The sequence below is a fragment of the Ambystoma mexicanum genome, chromosome 7q, assembly GCF_040938575.1.
Source record: "Ambystoma mexicanum isolate Mex_15411 chromosome 7q, UKY_AmexF1_1, whole genome shotgun sequence".
In the NCBI taxonomy this organism is placed as follows: Eukaryota; Metazoa; Chordata; class Amphibia; order Caudata; family Ambystomatidae; genus Ambystoma; species Ambystoma mexicanum.
In genome coordinates, this window is record NC_090941.1 from 301,109,871 (window position 1) to 301,127,446 (window position 17,576).

A 17,576-nucleotide genomic window follows, 5' to 3' on the forward strand; every position below is an offset into this window, starting at 1 on the left:
GTGAGTATTTTATCAACATTGCAACCATCATCTTTCTTTTGGTGCTTAGCAAGAAAGGTTTAAAAAACGAAAATACACAATATAGCCCTAACGTGTCTAACACAGTATGTCCTGGAAACTCCTAATCCCACTGCAACAATACAGCATGTCTTTGGCTGGATTGTGCTTGATTGGAACTGAGCCCTGCAGGAAACGCTTTACACAGCTGTCTTAATGGGCATATATAATAAGGGGCTCATTTTGAGTTAATGCTGTTTTTTTGTCTTCGCTGCACAGATTGCCAAACTGAAGGACAGAATATCCTCTTCACGGATGGAGAGTACATCAATCAGATTGCTGCTTCTAGAGATGCAAGTATTATGTACCATGTCTAATGCTACCTTTTTGTCTTTGTGGTTGGTAAAGAACAGTTTGGGAAACATTAAGAAATTACTTGGTAAACCTGGTGGTGCTTTATGGGAGAGGCATGTTGGACATAAAACTGCAACACAATGCCTCTGCATGAAATAAGTATTGCTGATCCACTGCACATGTTAAGAATTTACTTGTATTAGGTTCATCAGAAAAATACTGCCCTGTTTGGGAGTAATTGTGTGGAGGATTATGCTGTTTTAGCTCCATGATCATGTCACCTGGGAACACGTGTTCTCTTCACCAACCTCCAACGAAGCTTAATTTTGATATTAACATGAAGTGGCAGTTACATTGTTTGTTTGATTGTTGCCGGTATTGGGGAGTTTTACTACTGTCCACCAATGATGGGACTATAGAAGACTCATGCTTAGATGTACAAGGCTCCAATCCTTAGATTTGACCTGAACCACTCAAAGGGTTTGTTAGCTATGGCTGGGCAGCCAGGCTTAGTCTAGGAGGGAGAAAAGGGATGTAGTAAAGTACAAAGACCTTTGAGCGCACTTGAAGTCAATAAAAACACGTATACACTATTATATAACAGTATGGTTATTTATGATGTATACTAGGCAATGTTTAATTCAAAAATGCAATTCAGTTAAGTAAGGAAAGTTTCCTACATTAGGATATTTGTAGTAGCAATACTCGCTTCATAGTTGGACCTTTTAGATTATAAAACTGGTACGTATTAAGAGTAGCTTTAGGTTAGCAAACCATTTATCAACCACAATGACTAAATAGCAATACTGGCAGTTTAGGTAACTTAGTGTAGACCTAAACTTTAGAAGTCCTGCCCTATCTGGGAAATGAGTCTCAAAATGTCAGATGGGGACACTGGGGGACCAGTGACCCTTAGGCGGCAGAATAAAGGAAGGCAGACTGTCAAAGTTCAGACAATGCTTTTAAGAATCAGGTAGATAACACATTTTGATTCAAAGGGTTCATGGGGCTAGATAGGCTACCTGAAGGATTTCAGCCTTGGGGACAAGTGTCCTTGGGCCCGGGAGACACCAACCTGACTCAGGAATCTCAGGAGTGAACAACACTAAAACTGCCTAGATAAGTACCCAGGAGTTAGACAGTACCTTCTGTGATGAAGAGCAATGTCAGCGGCAGGTCCCCCAGGTAAGATGACAGCAGCTCCAGTTTGAGTATCTGGCCTTGTTGGCTGGAAGAAGAACTTTTTTGGTGGGAGTAGACGGTCAGATTCGATCACTGGGATGCCCAACAGATGATCTTCACAGCACTTGGATCTGGAGGCTCGACACAGGCTTTGTAGCAGCGACGGTTGTAACCAGGCAAACTTTCTTCCTTCTCTTGGTCCTCAACTCTTCTGAGGGGGGGGACTTCTATGATCAGGATGGAGTCTCTGTAGGTCCAGACAGATGCCCACAAGTATGCATCCAGAAACCACGCTTGACGAGACACTGCAGCAGTGCCAGAGGACCCAGGGTATTTGGGTCTTGCAGGCCGGGAAGATCGCAGCACTTCGTGGGATGACTCAAACTGTAGCTGATCTCAAGACTGGTTAGGCCCACCATTCTAAGGGAGGGAGTCATCTGGTCTGGTTCTTCTCTGTCACACAGAAGAAAGTACTGGAGCTGAAGCGGTCACTCTGTCGGCTTGGTGGTTGCTGGAGGTGGCTGCAGATGTCGTCCTTACTTTTTCTTCGGATGTTTCTTCTAGTGGTCGACTACGGTTTCAGCATAAAGACCCCTCGCCTTTTATGCAAGAACCCAGCCAATTGTCGTGCATGCACCATTCAAACTTGGGGTGGTGGCTGTCCCAAGAGGACAGTCAGACACACCCAGTTAGAACGGGATCCAAGCACACCCACTGGAGGACAAAGACCTGAGGAGTTTGTGTCCTCCGAGCTGCCTGTCTTCCCAGACACACTAGCACCTCCAAGCAGGCGCCTGTTGGAAGACAAAGGAATGAGCAGGACCTCCCCCACCCAAGTTAGCAGAGGAAGGCTCAAGAAAGGGCAAGCCATCATGAGTTGGTGAAACAAGATGGGCATCATTTTAGGTCAATGGTGATCCATGTGGCCTTTACTGCAGCAGCGACAGTAGCCTGTGTGTAGAAATCACAAAAGGTTGGTAGAAAACTCCACTGCACCAGCCACTCAATTGGACTTGCCACTGTAAAGTTACAGGAGGGGGCAACATATCCGCGCTTAGAAACCTAACTCTGGTATGAAGCATGTTTATAAAAAAAAACAATAACATAAATAAAGGGATACTGTATACCGCCTCAGCCCTCCACACAAGGTTGGGTGGGCTGATCTCACAATTGAAAAGCATAGGTAAGATACAATGTATCCCCCTATCCTGGTAACAATTAAGTTAGCCCAGGAAAATAAAGTAAAGCCAAAGAGGGAAGCTCAAAGATCTCCCAGCAACACTGCACAAAAGGTGCTGCGTGCTGCAATAGTAAAATACAGATGCCATTGAAAAGGATGGAGGATAGCGGACTCCATCAAGAGAAACCAAAAAGGGTTCTAAAAGCCACAGAAAAAGGAGTGAGTAAGAAAAAGGTTCCCACTCTGTCAGTTAGAGAAAACTCAGTAGTCCAGAAAAATGTGCTGGGCGACTCACTGAGTGGGGAGAATTGCACACAAGATGGAAATGCTACATAACAATTGGGCACAGAGTTCAATCTCCATTTGAGTGAGAAGCCTCTATGTAACTAAGCAACTGATTGTGTTCTGCCAATTTGTGACTTTAGACTTGACTTGCTGAGCATGTGCACATTGATCTGATTTTAGTGTAGTACTGTCTCTGATTTGCTTAAGTGGAAGCTCCTTTGTCCACATCTGCCCCAATACTAGGTAACTTGTACTGTTTCACTAAAGACAAAATACATTTGTGGCATAGTGTTGGTACTCACCCGAGTTATAGGCCTTAGTCACTGTTAAGGCAGTTTTTGCACAGACCTATGGTGAGGGCTGTACAACCACTAACCTTAGCTAAAAGGTATACTGATCTTCTCCTCCAAACGTCTTCAGTGCTCACCACATCATAGAGGGAGTTTTAACTTGCAGTACTGGTGTTCGCAATTGGTGTAAGCTTTACAGTAGAGGGTAGCGATTCTTAATGATAAACCTTTTAAGGGCTCAAGAGTCGATACAAGTGCATAGCATCCCATACTTCTGGGCCATGAAGAATAGTGGAGATGCTGCCACTAATTGTGAGGGACTAATGATGCTGCAAGCCTAATTTTCTACTCGCTCTCTTTCTGTCAGTGTAAATTTGACTACACGGTATTGGCGCTTCTGCTTTCGGCTCGATCTTGCAATCACAAGACCTGTGCGAAGGTAGCTCGTCTGCCTCTGTCTCATGAAAAACATCCCAGAAATCTTGCTGACAGGCCTACGAATCCACTTCATTTGATTGTGGAGCAGAAGCTCCATCATGATGCACAAATAATTCTTGCAGGTGGGTGATTCTCTTGGGTCCCTCATTCATCTAGCTGCATGCAGAAATTGGATTCCAGTTCCATAGTTAGTCTCATCAGTGCTCTGGTTGTGTTGGGTCAACCAAAACATGCTTAGAATAACTCATCTAAAGGGCATTCATTGGCTTGAACACTCTTTACACTGCCATCAACTGCTAACGCCAATGAAATTACTTTCGTGTTATGGCCCCATAGTATAATGTCCTATCGACTATGACCTGAACACTTGGGTGCCTTAGATTCAGTAACTCTAGGAACCCTGGTTCCCTCTTTGCTTGTTTCTGCTGCATGCACCTTGAAGTAGCTTTGCTTACTCCCAAGAACATTCTTGAACCAGTGGATTGCTGCCCTTTAATACTCAAACTCACCTCTTCAACTTTCCGGCTAAGGGTGAGGTTCTCCCTATGGGATTCTGCCGGCTCTTCTGAGGCCCCTCAACTACCCCAATATGCATTTGGTCCATGACAGCTCGGCAGGAATACCTTAATGTGGGCTTTTCATTCTGTCAAATACCTGTAATGAAATCTTGCAGAAGCTGCTTGCCCGGCAGACCCTCAAAAGCGGGTAATGCATACCTTTTCAAGAATCCCACTATGTATGCATCCTAAACTTGCAAGGGAAAAAGGGAATTGGACAAAGTGACAACACCAGCCTCCCTCACCCTTGCTGCCTTTCTCCCTTTGCCTGTCTCCATGTGTTCATCTGAAAGGAGGTAATGCGACAATAAGTACTGGCCTTCTTGATCAGCTCCCAAACTTGTACCACCCTGCCCTGAACTAAACCGTACCCGACTCTCGAAGTGATTCATTAGGTTAAAGGTCCTCCTTGATTTTTTTTTTTTTTTTTTTTGCCCCCCAAGTAGATATAGTGACTCTATCAGAAAATAGTCTGTGTTGAAAATCGAGAGTATACTCCCTAAATTGGATTACATGTGCAGGTAAACCTAACTAACTATCCTAACGCTACCAATGACCATTGTCCTGCTGTTTTAAAATTGCCAACTTGAAAATAGGATCTCGTTTTTGGCTCTTGTTCTCCTGACTGCAACCCCTTAAACACGTCCATTAAAACCTTTTTTACACAAATTCAAAGTCTTGTGCTAATTTGGTCTCCACCGCGTTGTAACACTTTACAATTTTACCGAATGTGCGGAATCTGAAGGGAGCGATCCACTACCATTTTGCTCATGCTCCCAGGCACTCGCATTAAAAAATAAATTGCTCCAGTGTGTGATCTATACCGTCGCAACACACTGGTGCTGTTCTGTGCGAAGAAAGATGCCACTCTAAGGTGAGACACTCTTTAAGCCTCTCACATGTGCACAGTGATTTGTGGGGGATGTGTGCGCAGGGATTGCAGACCTTGTGCTGAATATGCTCACTTTTAAGTCCAAAGATGGGTACACGCTGAACTCTGGTATTTTCTCAAAATACACACTAGAACAGGGTTTATAAACTCATGCATTCAAGAGTGTCTAGCAGGGAGTTTCCTGCTTGGTATATTCTGATTGCACTCTGAGGGAAATTGCTAGTATTACTTTTAATAACCCTGAATTCACTGAATTAAGTTTTAGTCACAAGTGTTCATAACCCTCACCAGGAAATGAGGATTATGTCCCACAAAGGGGCAGGTTCAAAGTTAGTCTCTCAAAGCAATTCGGTCTGCAGGTTTGCCTGTTTGAGATCATCAGGAGGCAGACCTACCTTTTAGAAATCTTGATTACTGCTGTTATAGCACCATTAGCAACATTCTAGGATGCCAGTCAGACAGGTCATTACTTAGCTGGCATTTGACCTTCACATCCTTCTTGAAATGGGGAAGATCTAACTTCCTGAAATTGGTTTCTATTAAGGAAAAATAAATCTGAAAGGTTTCTAGGAACATGCACGAACATCTGTTCACCTACCAAATGTTTCAAACACCCTACTAATTCTAGTGAAATTAGTATCTTTCTCTCTTACCACTGCCTGCTTAACGTACCTTAACCTTAGGAAACACACACCATTCAGTCTGTCAGAGGAGTAATCGCAGCTGTTTTGGACTAGAATCCTGCAAGGACCTCGAACTTGGCTAGTCAAAGGTAGTCTCCCTCCTGAGACCCTTACTTCAGAGGGCTGTGAGGAACACACTTCTGCCAGATTATAAATGTATGTTTGGGGCCTTCTTGCCTCCTGAAATCTTCCCTTAACATGCGTCATGATTTTTTATCATACCAGAGCCTAACTTCAAACCCTATGGTGGTCTAAATGCATACCCTGGTCTGTGGATGGTTTTGCAGCAGGAGTAGTGCCTCACCTGGCGCAAAGGCTCTCGAAGAGAGTTGGATCTCTGCATTTTGGGCAAGCAAAACTGCTACCAATGAGCGCCTATTACGATTGCACAGTAATGTTGTTGTGGGTCTACCCATAGAGTATCAAGAAACAAATTCTTCTTACCTTTGTGTGTATGATATACATTCTGTGTTGTCGATTTCCCTACACAAGTGTATCAATAAACCAACAAGTATAGTGTCTTTCATAAGTAGAAATGGATTAAGAATGTTCTCACTCTTTATCATTTAACATTTATGTATGTTCATGCTCTTGTACCGATATGAGCTTTAAAATAGTGTAGTTTAGTTTAATTTCTGATGCTTGTTAATCTGCTTAGAATCATGCTGTGCATATGGTCCGACATCCAGCTGTAACCGCAGAGTATTGCATCTTGTCTTTCCGGGACCGAAAGGGGGCGTGTCTGTAACACTATCCCTATCGTGATGTGTAGTGTACCCAAAATCCCCTCACGCACCGAGGTCCCTCAGATTGTTTTTTTCCGCCCAAATAACTGGTCGCCCTATAGCAGAGCTCTTAAGAGACATTGTTTATCTTAAACCGGGTACGTCGAAAAAGGTGAAAGCGCCAGAAGGGCCGTTTAAAATTTCAACAGATTCCTCGGATCGTACAGATTTTGGATCTTCCCCGCATCCGCAGCAGCGTCTTGCGACTGGGCATTCGAAAACAAACCAGGGCGCTACCACTAAATCAGATTTACATGCGGAAGCGTGGAAATCCGATGGTCCTGAAGGCCGCGGTAGGCCCAAAGATCACGACTAGGCCTCAAGTCGTAAAACGGACCGCTAGGCCGTCTACTGCCGCGGAAGGCAATAAATCTACCGATAGACCTTCAGAACCACTATCTCACGCGATTCGGCGATAATCTAAGACCGCATCGAGAGAATTACTTTGTCGGTTGGGATGATGCCTGTTCCGCAGAAAAACATGGGGCAGGCCGCAGACAAATCTTTGCATGCGCAATGGTGCCCCGATTCTCACGATACCTATGAGGACAGTCAAGAGCCTCTTTCCATCACCCTGGGAGAATTTTCGGTGCCGAAGGGCGGAAGACGATGCTTTTCCACCCGTAAATGGACAAGGGAGAAATGTGAAGGGTGTATGGACCATCTTGAAAGAATTATTAGTTCATCTGAGCATCCTTCCCCGAAAATATCTCGTGGAGAGCCTAATCATCAATCTGCTGCACATTTCCAAGAAGATCAGCCTTCTGTCCCCGTCCAGCATGAAGACCTCGTCCAGATGGACACTTATAGGGACATTTACAATGCAGATGAAGAAACTTCCTTCCTACAGAATTATGAGGACCAGGTGGATGCCACGGACAATTGGGAAGAAACCCAGCAAGTGGGGGCGGACCCATGGATGCTTCCCCATCAAGATTAGGACACTGATGTATTGTGCCTGGATTCCCCTCCGTCCACCCAGGCTCGCCATGCCTCACCTGTAGACAACCAGATGGCCTTCAATACCATGCTAAAGAAGGCAGCGGAGTATTTTCAAATCTCTACTCAAGAGGCAGTGCCTGAGCAGGACTTTGTAGAGGATATTCTTAAGGAAAAACCTCCCTCTAGCCAGGCCATTCCCCTCCTTAATTCTATTAAGAGAAGATTGGCTCCCTCCCTTGTGTCACCAGCTCAAACCCAGGCAGTGAACCCAAGAGTTAGTTATTTGGTCAGCTCCTTCGGACCTACAATACATTAAAGGGCACGACACCCCTGATTTTTTGGTTGTGACTACCACCCGGAAACTGGCAGGAGTACCCTTTACCACAGGGGAGGCACCTCCGGATAAGGAATCCAAGAGGCTGTATGCCTTAGGCAAGCGAATCACCTCGGCTGCCGCATATACCGCAAGTATAGCGATTAATACTACGCTGCTACCGAATTATGCTGACGCTCAGCGGAACCTACTTCAGGAAGGCCTCAAGGAGGTCCTAGAACCCGTCAAGTTAAAGCTTCGCTCTATTGTGGCTGAAGGAAGGCCGGTGAACCAGAATGTAATAAAGAACACGGACACGGCTGAAACGGGCCTCGCTCATCAATAAACCGATTGAAGAAGCTAACCTCTTCGGATAGGCGGTTGAAGAGGCCCTAGAAACAGCCAAAAAAAGAGCATGACTCTTAAGTCTCTGCAATAAATCACTCTTCCCCCCCCCCCCCCCCACCAGAGAGGGAATAACTCTTGGCGGTCCTTTCGAGGGCAGTCCCGTGCAAGTCAGAACAACTATGGCACGGGAAACTTCAATACCGGACAAACGTCAGGAAGCCCCGCACACTACCCTCCATGGGGTCAGCGACGCAGCAAAGCCAGAGGTAGAGGCCCCAAGCTGCAGCCTCCAGTCAGAAATGACCATCAGATCCAGGTCATCAGATCCAGGATCCCCTCGCATGTCACCCCGGTCGGGGTGCGCTTAGCATCATTCCTCAAGTCATGGGAGGGGATAACTTCAGACCAGTGGGTCATAAAGATGGTTGCCCACGGGTACTGTGTGGAATTCGCCCGACCTCCACAATTAAGACCATCGTGCTCACGGCGCCTTTCACCGGACCATCTCGATATCCTGAATCAAGAGGTGGAAGCGCTGCTGGGAAAGGACGCATAGAAGCCGCCCCTATTCTTCAGGTAAACAAGGGTATTTATTCAGTGTACTTCCTTGTACCCAAAAAGGACCTCACCATGCGCCCTGTTCTAGTCCTGCGCCCAGCGAACAAGTTTATAAAACCGCAGAAGTTTCGCATGGTAACGCTACAGGAGGTGATCCCACTGTTGAAACAGGGGGACCACATGGCAACATTGGACATGAAAAGATGCATACTTTCATATTTCAATGTTGCCAGCGCACAGAAAATATCGAAGGTTCATGAAAGAGGACAAACATTACCAATTCAAGGTACTCCCCTTTGGCATCGCCTCGGCGCCAAGGGCGTTTACGAAGGTCCTGGCAGTAGCTGCAGCACACCTGCGGAGGTTATCCTTCCCGGTTTAGCGTTACCTCGACGACTGGCTCATAACAGGGGACTCGTACGACACATGTTTTTTGAATATCTAAAAAACCGTGGACCTTCTCTTCAGTCTGGGGTTCTCTATCAACGAGAAGAAATCCAGTCTAGTCCCCAGTCAAATAAAACAATTTCTGGGAGCTCTGATCCGGGCAAAAGACAGCCTCCTGTTCCCCTCCAACGAGAGGGTTCAGAACATGCTTTTTCAGATCCTCAATATGTAGCCAGTCGGGAGGTGACGGTGCGCAAAGCCATGCGCTTGCTAGGCATCGTGCATATACTTGGTTCCCCGCGTGGCTGTGCATGCGTCCCATGCAAGAGTGGCACAACAACCAGTGGTGTCATGCCAGCGGACAATGGAAAGATCTGGCAGTTGTCTCGCCAGCCCTTGTTTCCTCTCTGCAGTGGTGCTCAAGAGAAAACACCTTGAAGGGGAAAACCTTCACCACCCCTGCAGTGGAAGCCGCTCTCACGACAGACGCATCTCTCACAGGGTGGGGGGCTCACCTGCATCAGCAGACAACGCATGGAGTGTGGTCCCCTCCAGTAGCGTCCAACCATATAAATTTACTGGAGCTATTAGCGGTGTTCAAGGCATTAAAGGCCTTTCAGATGCAACTACAAGGGAAGACAGTGCTGATTCTAACGGACAGCACTACAGCCATGTATTACCTGAACAAACAGGGGGGCACTCACTCTCCAGGGCTATCCAAGCTGTCCCAAAACATTTGGATATGGGCTCTCAAACACACAATGTCTCTGTTGTCCCAACATGTTCCAGGGGAACTCAATCTTCTGGCAGACTTGCTCAGCAGAGATTTTCCTCTGCCCGAAGAATACAAATGGCATCTGCACGAAGCCATCGTGTCCAACGTCTTCGCAGAATGGGGCTTCCCAGAGATCGACCTGTTCGCAACTCAGTAGAACGCCTAATGCCAAGACTACGCCTCCACGTACCCCCAGAACCGCTCCAAGGGGAACGTTCTCTGGAGGCCATGGTCAGGGAAATTTGTCTGCCTCCCCTCCATCCCCCCCGACTCCCCTTCTCAACAAGATAGTGCACAAGATGCACCAGGAACCAGTTACCATGATACTGGTGGCCCCCATGTGGGCCCGCCAACCCTGGTTCGCTCATCTGATGGATATGTCCCTCTCCCCACCAGTAAACCTGCCCTGCCCGTACAACATGTCTCAGGACAAGGGGGAGACCCTACACCCATGCCGACAAACTCTGAATTTAGCAGCCTGGCTCCTGAGGTCATAGAGTTTGGACACCTATAGCTCCCTCAGAGGTGCATGGACATACTCGGGGAAGCTAGAAAACCTAACACACGTTATTGCTATGCCAGCAAATGGAAACGTTTTGTCATCTGGTGTAATTCCAAGGGCGTCAATCCCATCGATTGCTCACCCACACACATTGTGCTGTACCTTACCCATCTGTTAGACACTGGGTTGGTCTACAATTACCTAAAGGTTCATCTGGCTGCTTTCTCAGCTTACACCACATCACAACAAAAGGTGTTGTGGTGGAAGATACCAGTGATCCTGAAGAAATCCGAATTTAGGGGTTATATTACAGCTAAAGCATTTTAAATCCACCTGCAAGGATTCCGCTCATCAGTGTTCTGTGCTAAGATGGATCCACTTAACCTGGCCAAAGAAATACAAGGGGCGGCACAGGCTGATGGCATGTGCTATGCCTAATAACAGTATTGCAATAAACGCAGTGTTTCACCAGTACAGCGATAGTTGAAATGCATCATGTCTCTTAATGGTGTAACCATGGAAACAAAAAATAGAGATTTGCAACAATTGGTAAAATTTGCTTATTTCAAAATCCAAAATATTGAACCAGCTAAAACATTAGAATTTGGAAAAATTGGCAAAGTGCCAAGTTCAGGCCCATGAGCAGATTTAATTTCTCTGGGTGAAGGCATCTGGAAGCTGTGCTTCATACCAAAGCAGTTGCTGCTTGTTATTTAGTTTTACTTCCAAAATATTGAAGCAAGCATTACAAATCGGAATTTGGAGAAATTGGCAGTGCCAACTCTAGGTCATAGATAATTACTGTCATGGCCCAATGCATTGAAGTAGTTGCTTGCTTTTGTGATGAATCGGTGATGATTCCCCCCAGAGAACCTGTCCTGTAACCCTTCTCATGTGGCCAGGGAAAGGCAGACGCTCTTTGATCCCCACTCTGGGGGTGGTGTTCTGCGGGAGGATTATATGGGAGGGGGGAGCAGGTCAGGAGAAATGTTAGGTTAATGGTTCTTATACCACACTCTGTCGCCACTTGCGTGGTTCCTAGGCGCTCTGGCTGCTCTGTAAAACAAGAGGGTGGTAAGATAGTAGGACTCAGCAGGACAAGTAGCAAGTTAGCTGTGATGTGCAGTTGGCAGCTTCAGTTCGGTTGACACCTTTTGCTGAGCATAGGAGTGTTTTACGTTTGGTAGCAGTCATGTGCTGTTGCACGAAGCTGTGTGGTTTGTTTCATTGGTGTGGTGTAGTGAAGTGCATGTTGTTTGTTGTGCCGTAGAGGTATGATTGTGTTTAGTTAGGAGTTTGAGAGGTGCATGCAGAAAGACAAGTTTTTTTTTTTATTAGCAGGAATGGTTATCTGCGGTGCCTTATCCGACAGTCTGTTTTGATTGACTGTTGCATGCTTCCTTTCCCCTGTGGCGTATTCCAGTATGAGTCACTCACCTCTCCAATGATGTGTGCAGAATAATGGTATGCAATCGCAAGCCCAACAACCAAGTCGGGGGTGGGGGGAAAGTACCTATTGTCTGTTTGCAGGATTATAGGTGCAGTGGCAGTTTTCAGTGTATTGTTTAGATTGATAGCAGTGGTTTCTGTATCACTAGAGTAACACTTTCAGTGACGTTGGAAAGGAAGGACAACCATTTAAGAGTCATATGTTGGAGGACCCACCCGCACGACACTTCAGGCTCAGCAAGTTGCGTGACCCCACCCCTCCCCATGCATGCTTTTGGTCACAGGGTTGTACAACACAAGTTCAAGGTTTGCCCCCTTCACAGTGGAGCAGCAGGAAACGAGATTAGTCCCATGATGGACGGCTCCGCAGAGTGTAAAGCTTCTAGGCACAACTGTCCAAGCTTCAGCGGTGTCCCTTCAGAGGATTGTCCAGGGCATGTGGAGTTCCCAGCAATGCTGCAGCTGTCCAGAGAGCAGGACGAATTTGCTTGACCTGTTGAGCAGATCAGTCCATGGAAGGAGCCCAGTGAGTGTCTCCTCTTGCTGCGAGGCAATAGTCTCAGAGGATCCCCATGAGATGGCTTTAGCAATGCTAGTCTGCAGCGGCATCCCTCTGGCATTCCTGTGAATGTCTTCAGAATCTTTGTACACACAAACATGTTGGGGCTCGCCAGTAGTGGAGATATGCACCTTTAGCCACTGGCCACATCAGCCCAGCAACACATTTAGGTGCGGGAATGTGGATTGGGACTAGGCGGTCCCAGGCCACTCCTCCAGTCACACACGCATCGCCCAATAGCACGCGAAAGCCACAGTTTTCGTTGGGAAAAGGGCATTCCATATGGGGCATTGCCTGACCCGAGGGCAGGAGGAAGGCCTGGAGACGTTGTAGCCGGGGAACAATCGATAGGCCTTGTGTCACTGCCATCTTGGGGTGCCGGGTAACCTTTGGTCGCAGTTCACGTTATGAGAAAGTGCACAAGTTAAATGGTCCAACATCTGTAAAAAAAATCACTGCTGCTGCCACCAGCTTGTCTTGTGCATATTGTTTAACCAAAATGCCATGATATAAGGATACAAAATATCCTAACTGCTCTTCACTGTAAGGTGATGTGTACAGTTGTAACAATACAAGAAATTCACAGAGGGACAGAGTCCCTCAGAACTGATGGTATTGGGGGACTGATCAGTTTACCCACAACAATGAGCAAATATTCAGGGGCAGTTGAGCAGAAGGCTTTACTTGCCTCCAAAGTGTCATCGACATGGTTCACGAAGTCTATGCGTGGAAAGCCGCTAAAAGAAAATCTTTTCTAATGGGCAGTAACAGAATTAGCTAGAACACAAGCAATATAGGCAGCTGGCAACACGTACACCTAGCAAGTAGGTTGAGGTTTCTTTAAAATGAGTACATGCAGAAACTAGTGGATGGACAAGAAGAGATTAGTTCTGACCATGGGCATGGTTGAAGTCCTGGTGAGCATTTATTTAGCTTCTTTGAGCTGGCAACCAGCTTCAAGATCTGAATGTTTACACAGAAAGAAGCTATTCAATACCTCACAGTGCTCAAGTGTTACCATTTTAAGAGGAGCCAAAGGCCCTCAAAACGTGGCTTTCCTTTCTCCTCTTGAAATCTTCTCTCCCCCTATGCTGTGATTGACTAGTACACAGAAGCACTGGCCCACACCAGACACCTATCTTTCCATAGCACTACGGATGCCGGCACCGTTCGCAGCGGCACACTGTGATAAACTTGGCCGGCCTCCCCGCCCCAACCCTCAACTCCCTCCCACTGAAACCTCCCCCTGCACCCTCCAAGACCTCAACCTTCTAATGGCTTATTGCAAAAGAACAAGTCAGAAACACTAACTTTATCATTGGGGGGCGCCCAAGTCCCATAATACCTGAAGTATTGGGATGGAGAAGAGGGCTAAAGAGGAAAAAAACTGTAGGAGTGGTCAGCTTGTTAGTGGAAATGACCCACACCCGAGGGAGATCGGGAAGCTTAAAAGGCCCTGTTGTAACTTGACTGTCGTGTAGTCAGGAGAGTCCTCTGTCCACAAGTGCCGCACAGGGAGGAGCAAAAAGACTCCCTGTGCAACCCTTGAGGCCACAGGTGGGAGATCTTCTTCCTCTGGAACCGCAGACCCTCGGAAACCCCGGACCACTGCAAAGAAAGCACCGGTTAAGTTATGCGCCCAACAACAACCACTAGACAACACAACAACAAGCTGGAACAGTCTTACCCAGTGGAGCGGTGAGGTACTCCGGTATACCTATGGGGTTTTCCGGGATTCTCCAGAACCCTCCCTATTAGGGAAGTATTGCCAGAAGGTCAGGCGCACTTGAGATGGAACGGGCCCACCCGTTGTCAAAGTCCAGGACAAGTGTTTGTAGTGCCAGGGATAAAGAAGGCGAAGTCCAAAAAGCAGTCCGTGACCTGTAATTCAAAAAGACAAAACCAAGGAGATCCAATAACAATTCCGTGAAGCAGTCCAAGGTCGGTATCCGGGTGTTCAAGAAATCAGGTACGTAGCGCCGAACAGTGTCCAAGGATTTAAACAGCTGTGAAGCGCCGGTTGCACCGACGCGGCCGTTTAAATACTGGCGCTTCGCTCCCCATCTGGACACTTGACCCGCAGTCTCCGGTCACGTGTTCTGCTGCCGCACGCGTGCGTACCTTCCGGGTCATGTGACCAGCAGCCATGTCTTGGGAACGTGAAGCATTCCTGGAATGCGGAAGTGCGGCTGCACGAAGCCGATCCCTCAAACTCCATGGGAGAAGCCACTGAAGCGGGCGCCGCAGCGGGCGGGTTGCAAAACGCTGGGGACCATGTGGTGGCAATCTAAATGAGGAGGGTACCGGTGAATCCCGGAACTGGGCATGAGATCGGGAGGGGCTAAGCACCATGGAGGGGGGACTGGGTAACCTGCTGTGATCCCTACGAGTCGTGACAGAGCCCCCCCAAAGGCCCACGACCCCGTGGGCAGGTAGGATTGTCCCGATGGAACCGGGCAACCAGACGGGGGCGTGGACGTCCACGGCAGGAACCCAAGACCGCTCCTCAGGGCCATAGCCCGACCAGTCCACCAGATACTGAAGGGAACCCCTAAAGACTCAGGAACCCAGGACCGCAGAGACCTCATACACGTCAGGGGAAACCAGGGAGACCGGGGCCGTGGGGGCACGAAGCCGTGTGGGAGCAGGACAGGGCTTGAGAAGGGAGACATGGAAAACAGGGTGAATCCGCCAGGACCTCGGGAGAGCCAGCCGATAAGCCATAGGATTGAGAACCCGGGACACCAGATGAGGACCAACAAACCGAGGCAGGAGTTTCCTACACCCCACCAACCGCAGATGCCGAGTGGACAGCCAGACGCGCGACCCCACGGCATACGGCGGGGCCAACACCCGCCGTCTATCGGCCTGCGCCTTCATGGATGCCTGGGCCTCGAGGAGATGGGTCGAGGTCTGGGCATGGACGGAGGCCAGGTCCCTGACACAGGCAGCCGCGGCCGGGTTAACAGTGGAGGACAAATCGGGGATGGGTAGGACACGGGGATGCTGACCGTAGAGTACATAAAAAGGGGAGAAACCAGCGGAAGAGTGGACAGCATTGTTATATGCGAATTCTGCGAGATGCACCACTCGCAACCAAGACGCCTGTTGTTGCAGGGTCAAACAACGCAAGTACTGCTTGAGGGTTTGATTAAGCCTCTCGGTTTGACCATCCGTTTCAGGGTGGTAAGCCGACGAGAAACGTACGTCTATACCGAGCAATTTGGCCAATGCACGCCAAAAGCGTGACGTGAACTGAGAACCCCTATCCGAGACGATGACTGACGGGAGCCCAAAGAGACAAAAGAGGTGAACAAAGAAGAGCTTGGCCATGGCAGGGGCAGTGGGTATTCCTTTACAGGGAACAAAGCGGGCCATCTTGGAAAACGAATCAATAACCACCCATAGAGTGTCAAAGCCCTGGACCCGAGGTAGATCCGTGATGAAGTCCATGGCCACGGTGTGCCAGGGCCTGGGGGGAATGTGCAACGGGAGGAGACGACCCACAGCGCGACCCCTACGGTGTTTGCACCGTGCACAAATGGCGCATGTGTTAACGTAGCGCTCTACATCTTTCCTCATGGAAGGCCACCAGCACCATCGTTTGAGTAGTGCCAAGGTACGAGATTGACTGGGGTGTCCGTGCACAGGGGCATCGTGGGACCATTCGAGCGCCATGTTACGAGTATCCGTAGTGGGCAGGAACAACCTATCTGATACAAAGGGCAGGCCGTCATGGTACACAGGATCCCATTCGGATAGCTGATCGGGGTGTAAGATAACCCATTTCCGTATAGCATCAAGCAAGGGCAAGGACGGGGTGCATAGACACACTACCTTGCCGCAGTCCAGGAGAGTGTCGGGGTAAACAGGTAAGGCCACGCCCCCAGGGGAACGGGACAGGGCGTCAGCCTTTCCGTGAGCTGAGCCAGAACGGTGCTTGATAACGAAATCGAAAGCAACAAAGAACAAGTGCCACTGGACCTGCCTGCTGTTGACACATTTCAGGGAGGCCAAATCTTGCAGGTTTTGATGGTCGGAATACACAGTGACCTGGTGCTTTGCACCCAAAAGATGATGCCTCCACACACGAAAAGCGTCCATGACTGCTAAGAGCTCCTTTTCAGTCACCGTATAGTGGGATTCGGCGTCAGTGAACTTGCGGGAGTGAAAGGCCACAGGGTGAAGTCGGCCAGAGGAGGGGCATATCTGTGACAAAACGGTGCCTAGAGCAAAGGAGGAAGCGTCGGCCTCCACGATGAAAGGCAACTCCGGGTCTGGATGCTGCAGAACGGGTGCAGTGGTAAATGCCGTTTTCAAGGCCTCGAAGGCTTGTTGATGTGTGTCCGCCCACGAGAAAGGAGTGTGGGGGCTGGTCAAAGAGGTGAGAGCAGCCACCAGAGAAGAAAACCCAGAAATAAAGCACCTGTAAAAGTTAGCGAATCCAAGGAAAGATTGCAGTGCTTTCAGGTTTTTTGGAACAGGCCAATCCAACACGGCCCGTACCTTGGAAGCGTTCATGGCCAGCCCCCCAGGAGTGATAGAGAAACCAAGGAACTCCACGGAGTCAACATGGAACAGACACTTTTCTGGCTTGGCGAAGAGAGAGTGTGCGCCTGCAAGCGAGAAAGCACTTCGCGTGCGTGTTGTACATGTTCACTTAGGTTTCGAGAAAAGATCAGTATGTCGTCTAGATACACCACAACGAACGCGTCCAGGATATCTGAGAATATCTCGTTCATGAACCTCTGGAACGTGGCCGGAGCGTTGCATAAACCGAAGGGCATTACTGTGTATTCATACAACCCGTAGCGAGTGCAAAAGGCGGTTTTCCATTCATCGCCAGGGCGTACACGAACCAGGTTGTAAACCCCACGCAGGTCCAATTTGGTGAAGATGGAGGCGTGGGAGAGACAGTCGAGCAGGGGCGTGATCAAGGTTATGGGATACCTGTTTTTCACTGTGATGGCATTAATCCGTCTGTAGTCTACGCATGGACGTAGATCACCCTCTTTTTTGGGGACAAAAAAAATGGGACTAGCAGCTGCAGAAGTGGAGGGGCGGATATGACCTAAGCGGAGGGCCTTTTTGGATATATTC

General features: G+C 48.3%; 1 protein-coding gene across 12 annotated transcripts in view; it reads left to right on the plus strand.

Annotated features, from left to right (window-relative positions):
* MYCBP2 (MYC binding protein 2) overlaps nt 1-17,576 on the plus strand; it is a 3,160,061-nt gene that overhangs the window by 347,121 nt on the left and 2,795,364 nt on the right. For all 12 annotated transcript variants that reach the window (XM_069639721.1, XM_069639717.1, XM_069639718.1 and 9 more), the window contains exon 9: nt 277-350. In XM_069639721.1, coding sequence (XP_069495822.1) covers nt 277-350 — 74 coding nt within the window. The remainder of the gene's footprint in view (nt 1-276; nt 351-17,576) is intronic.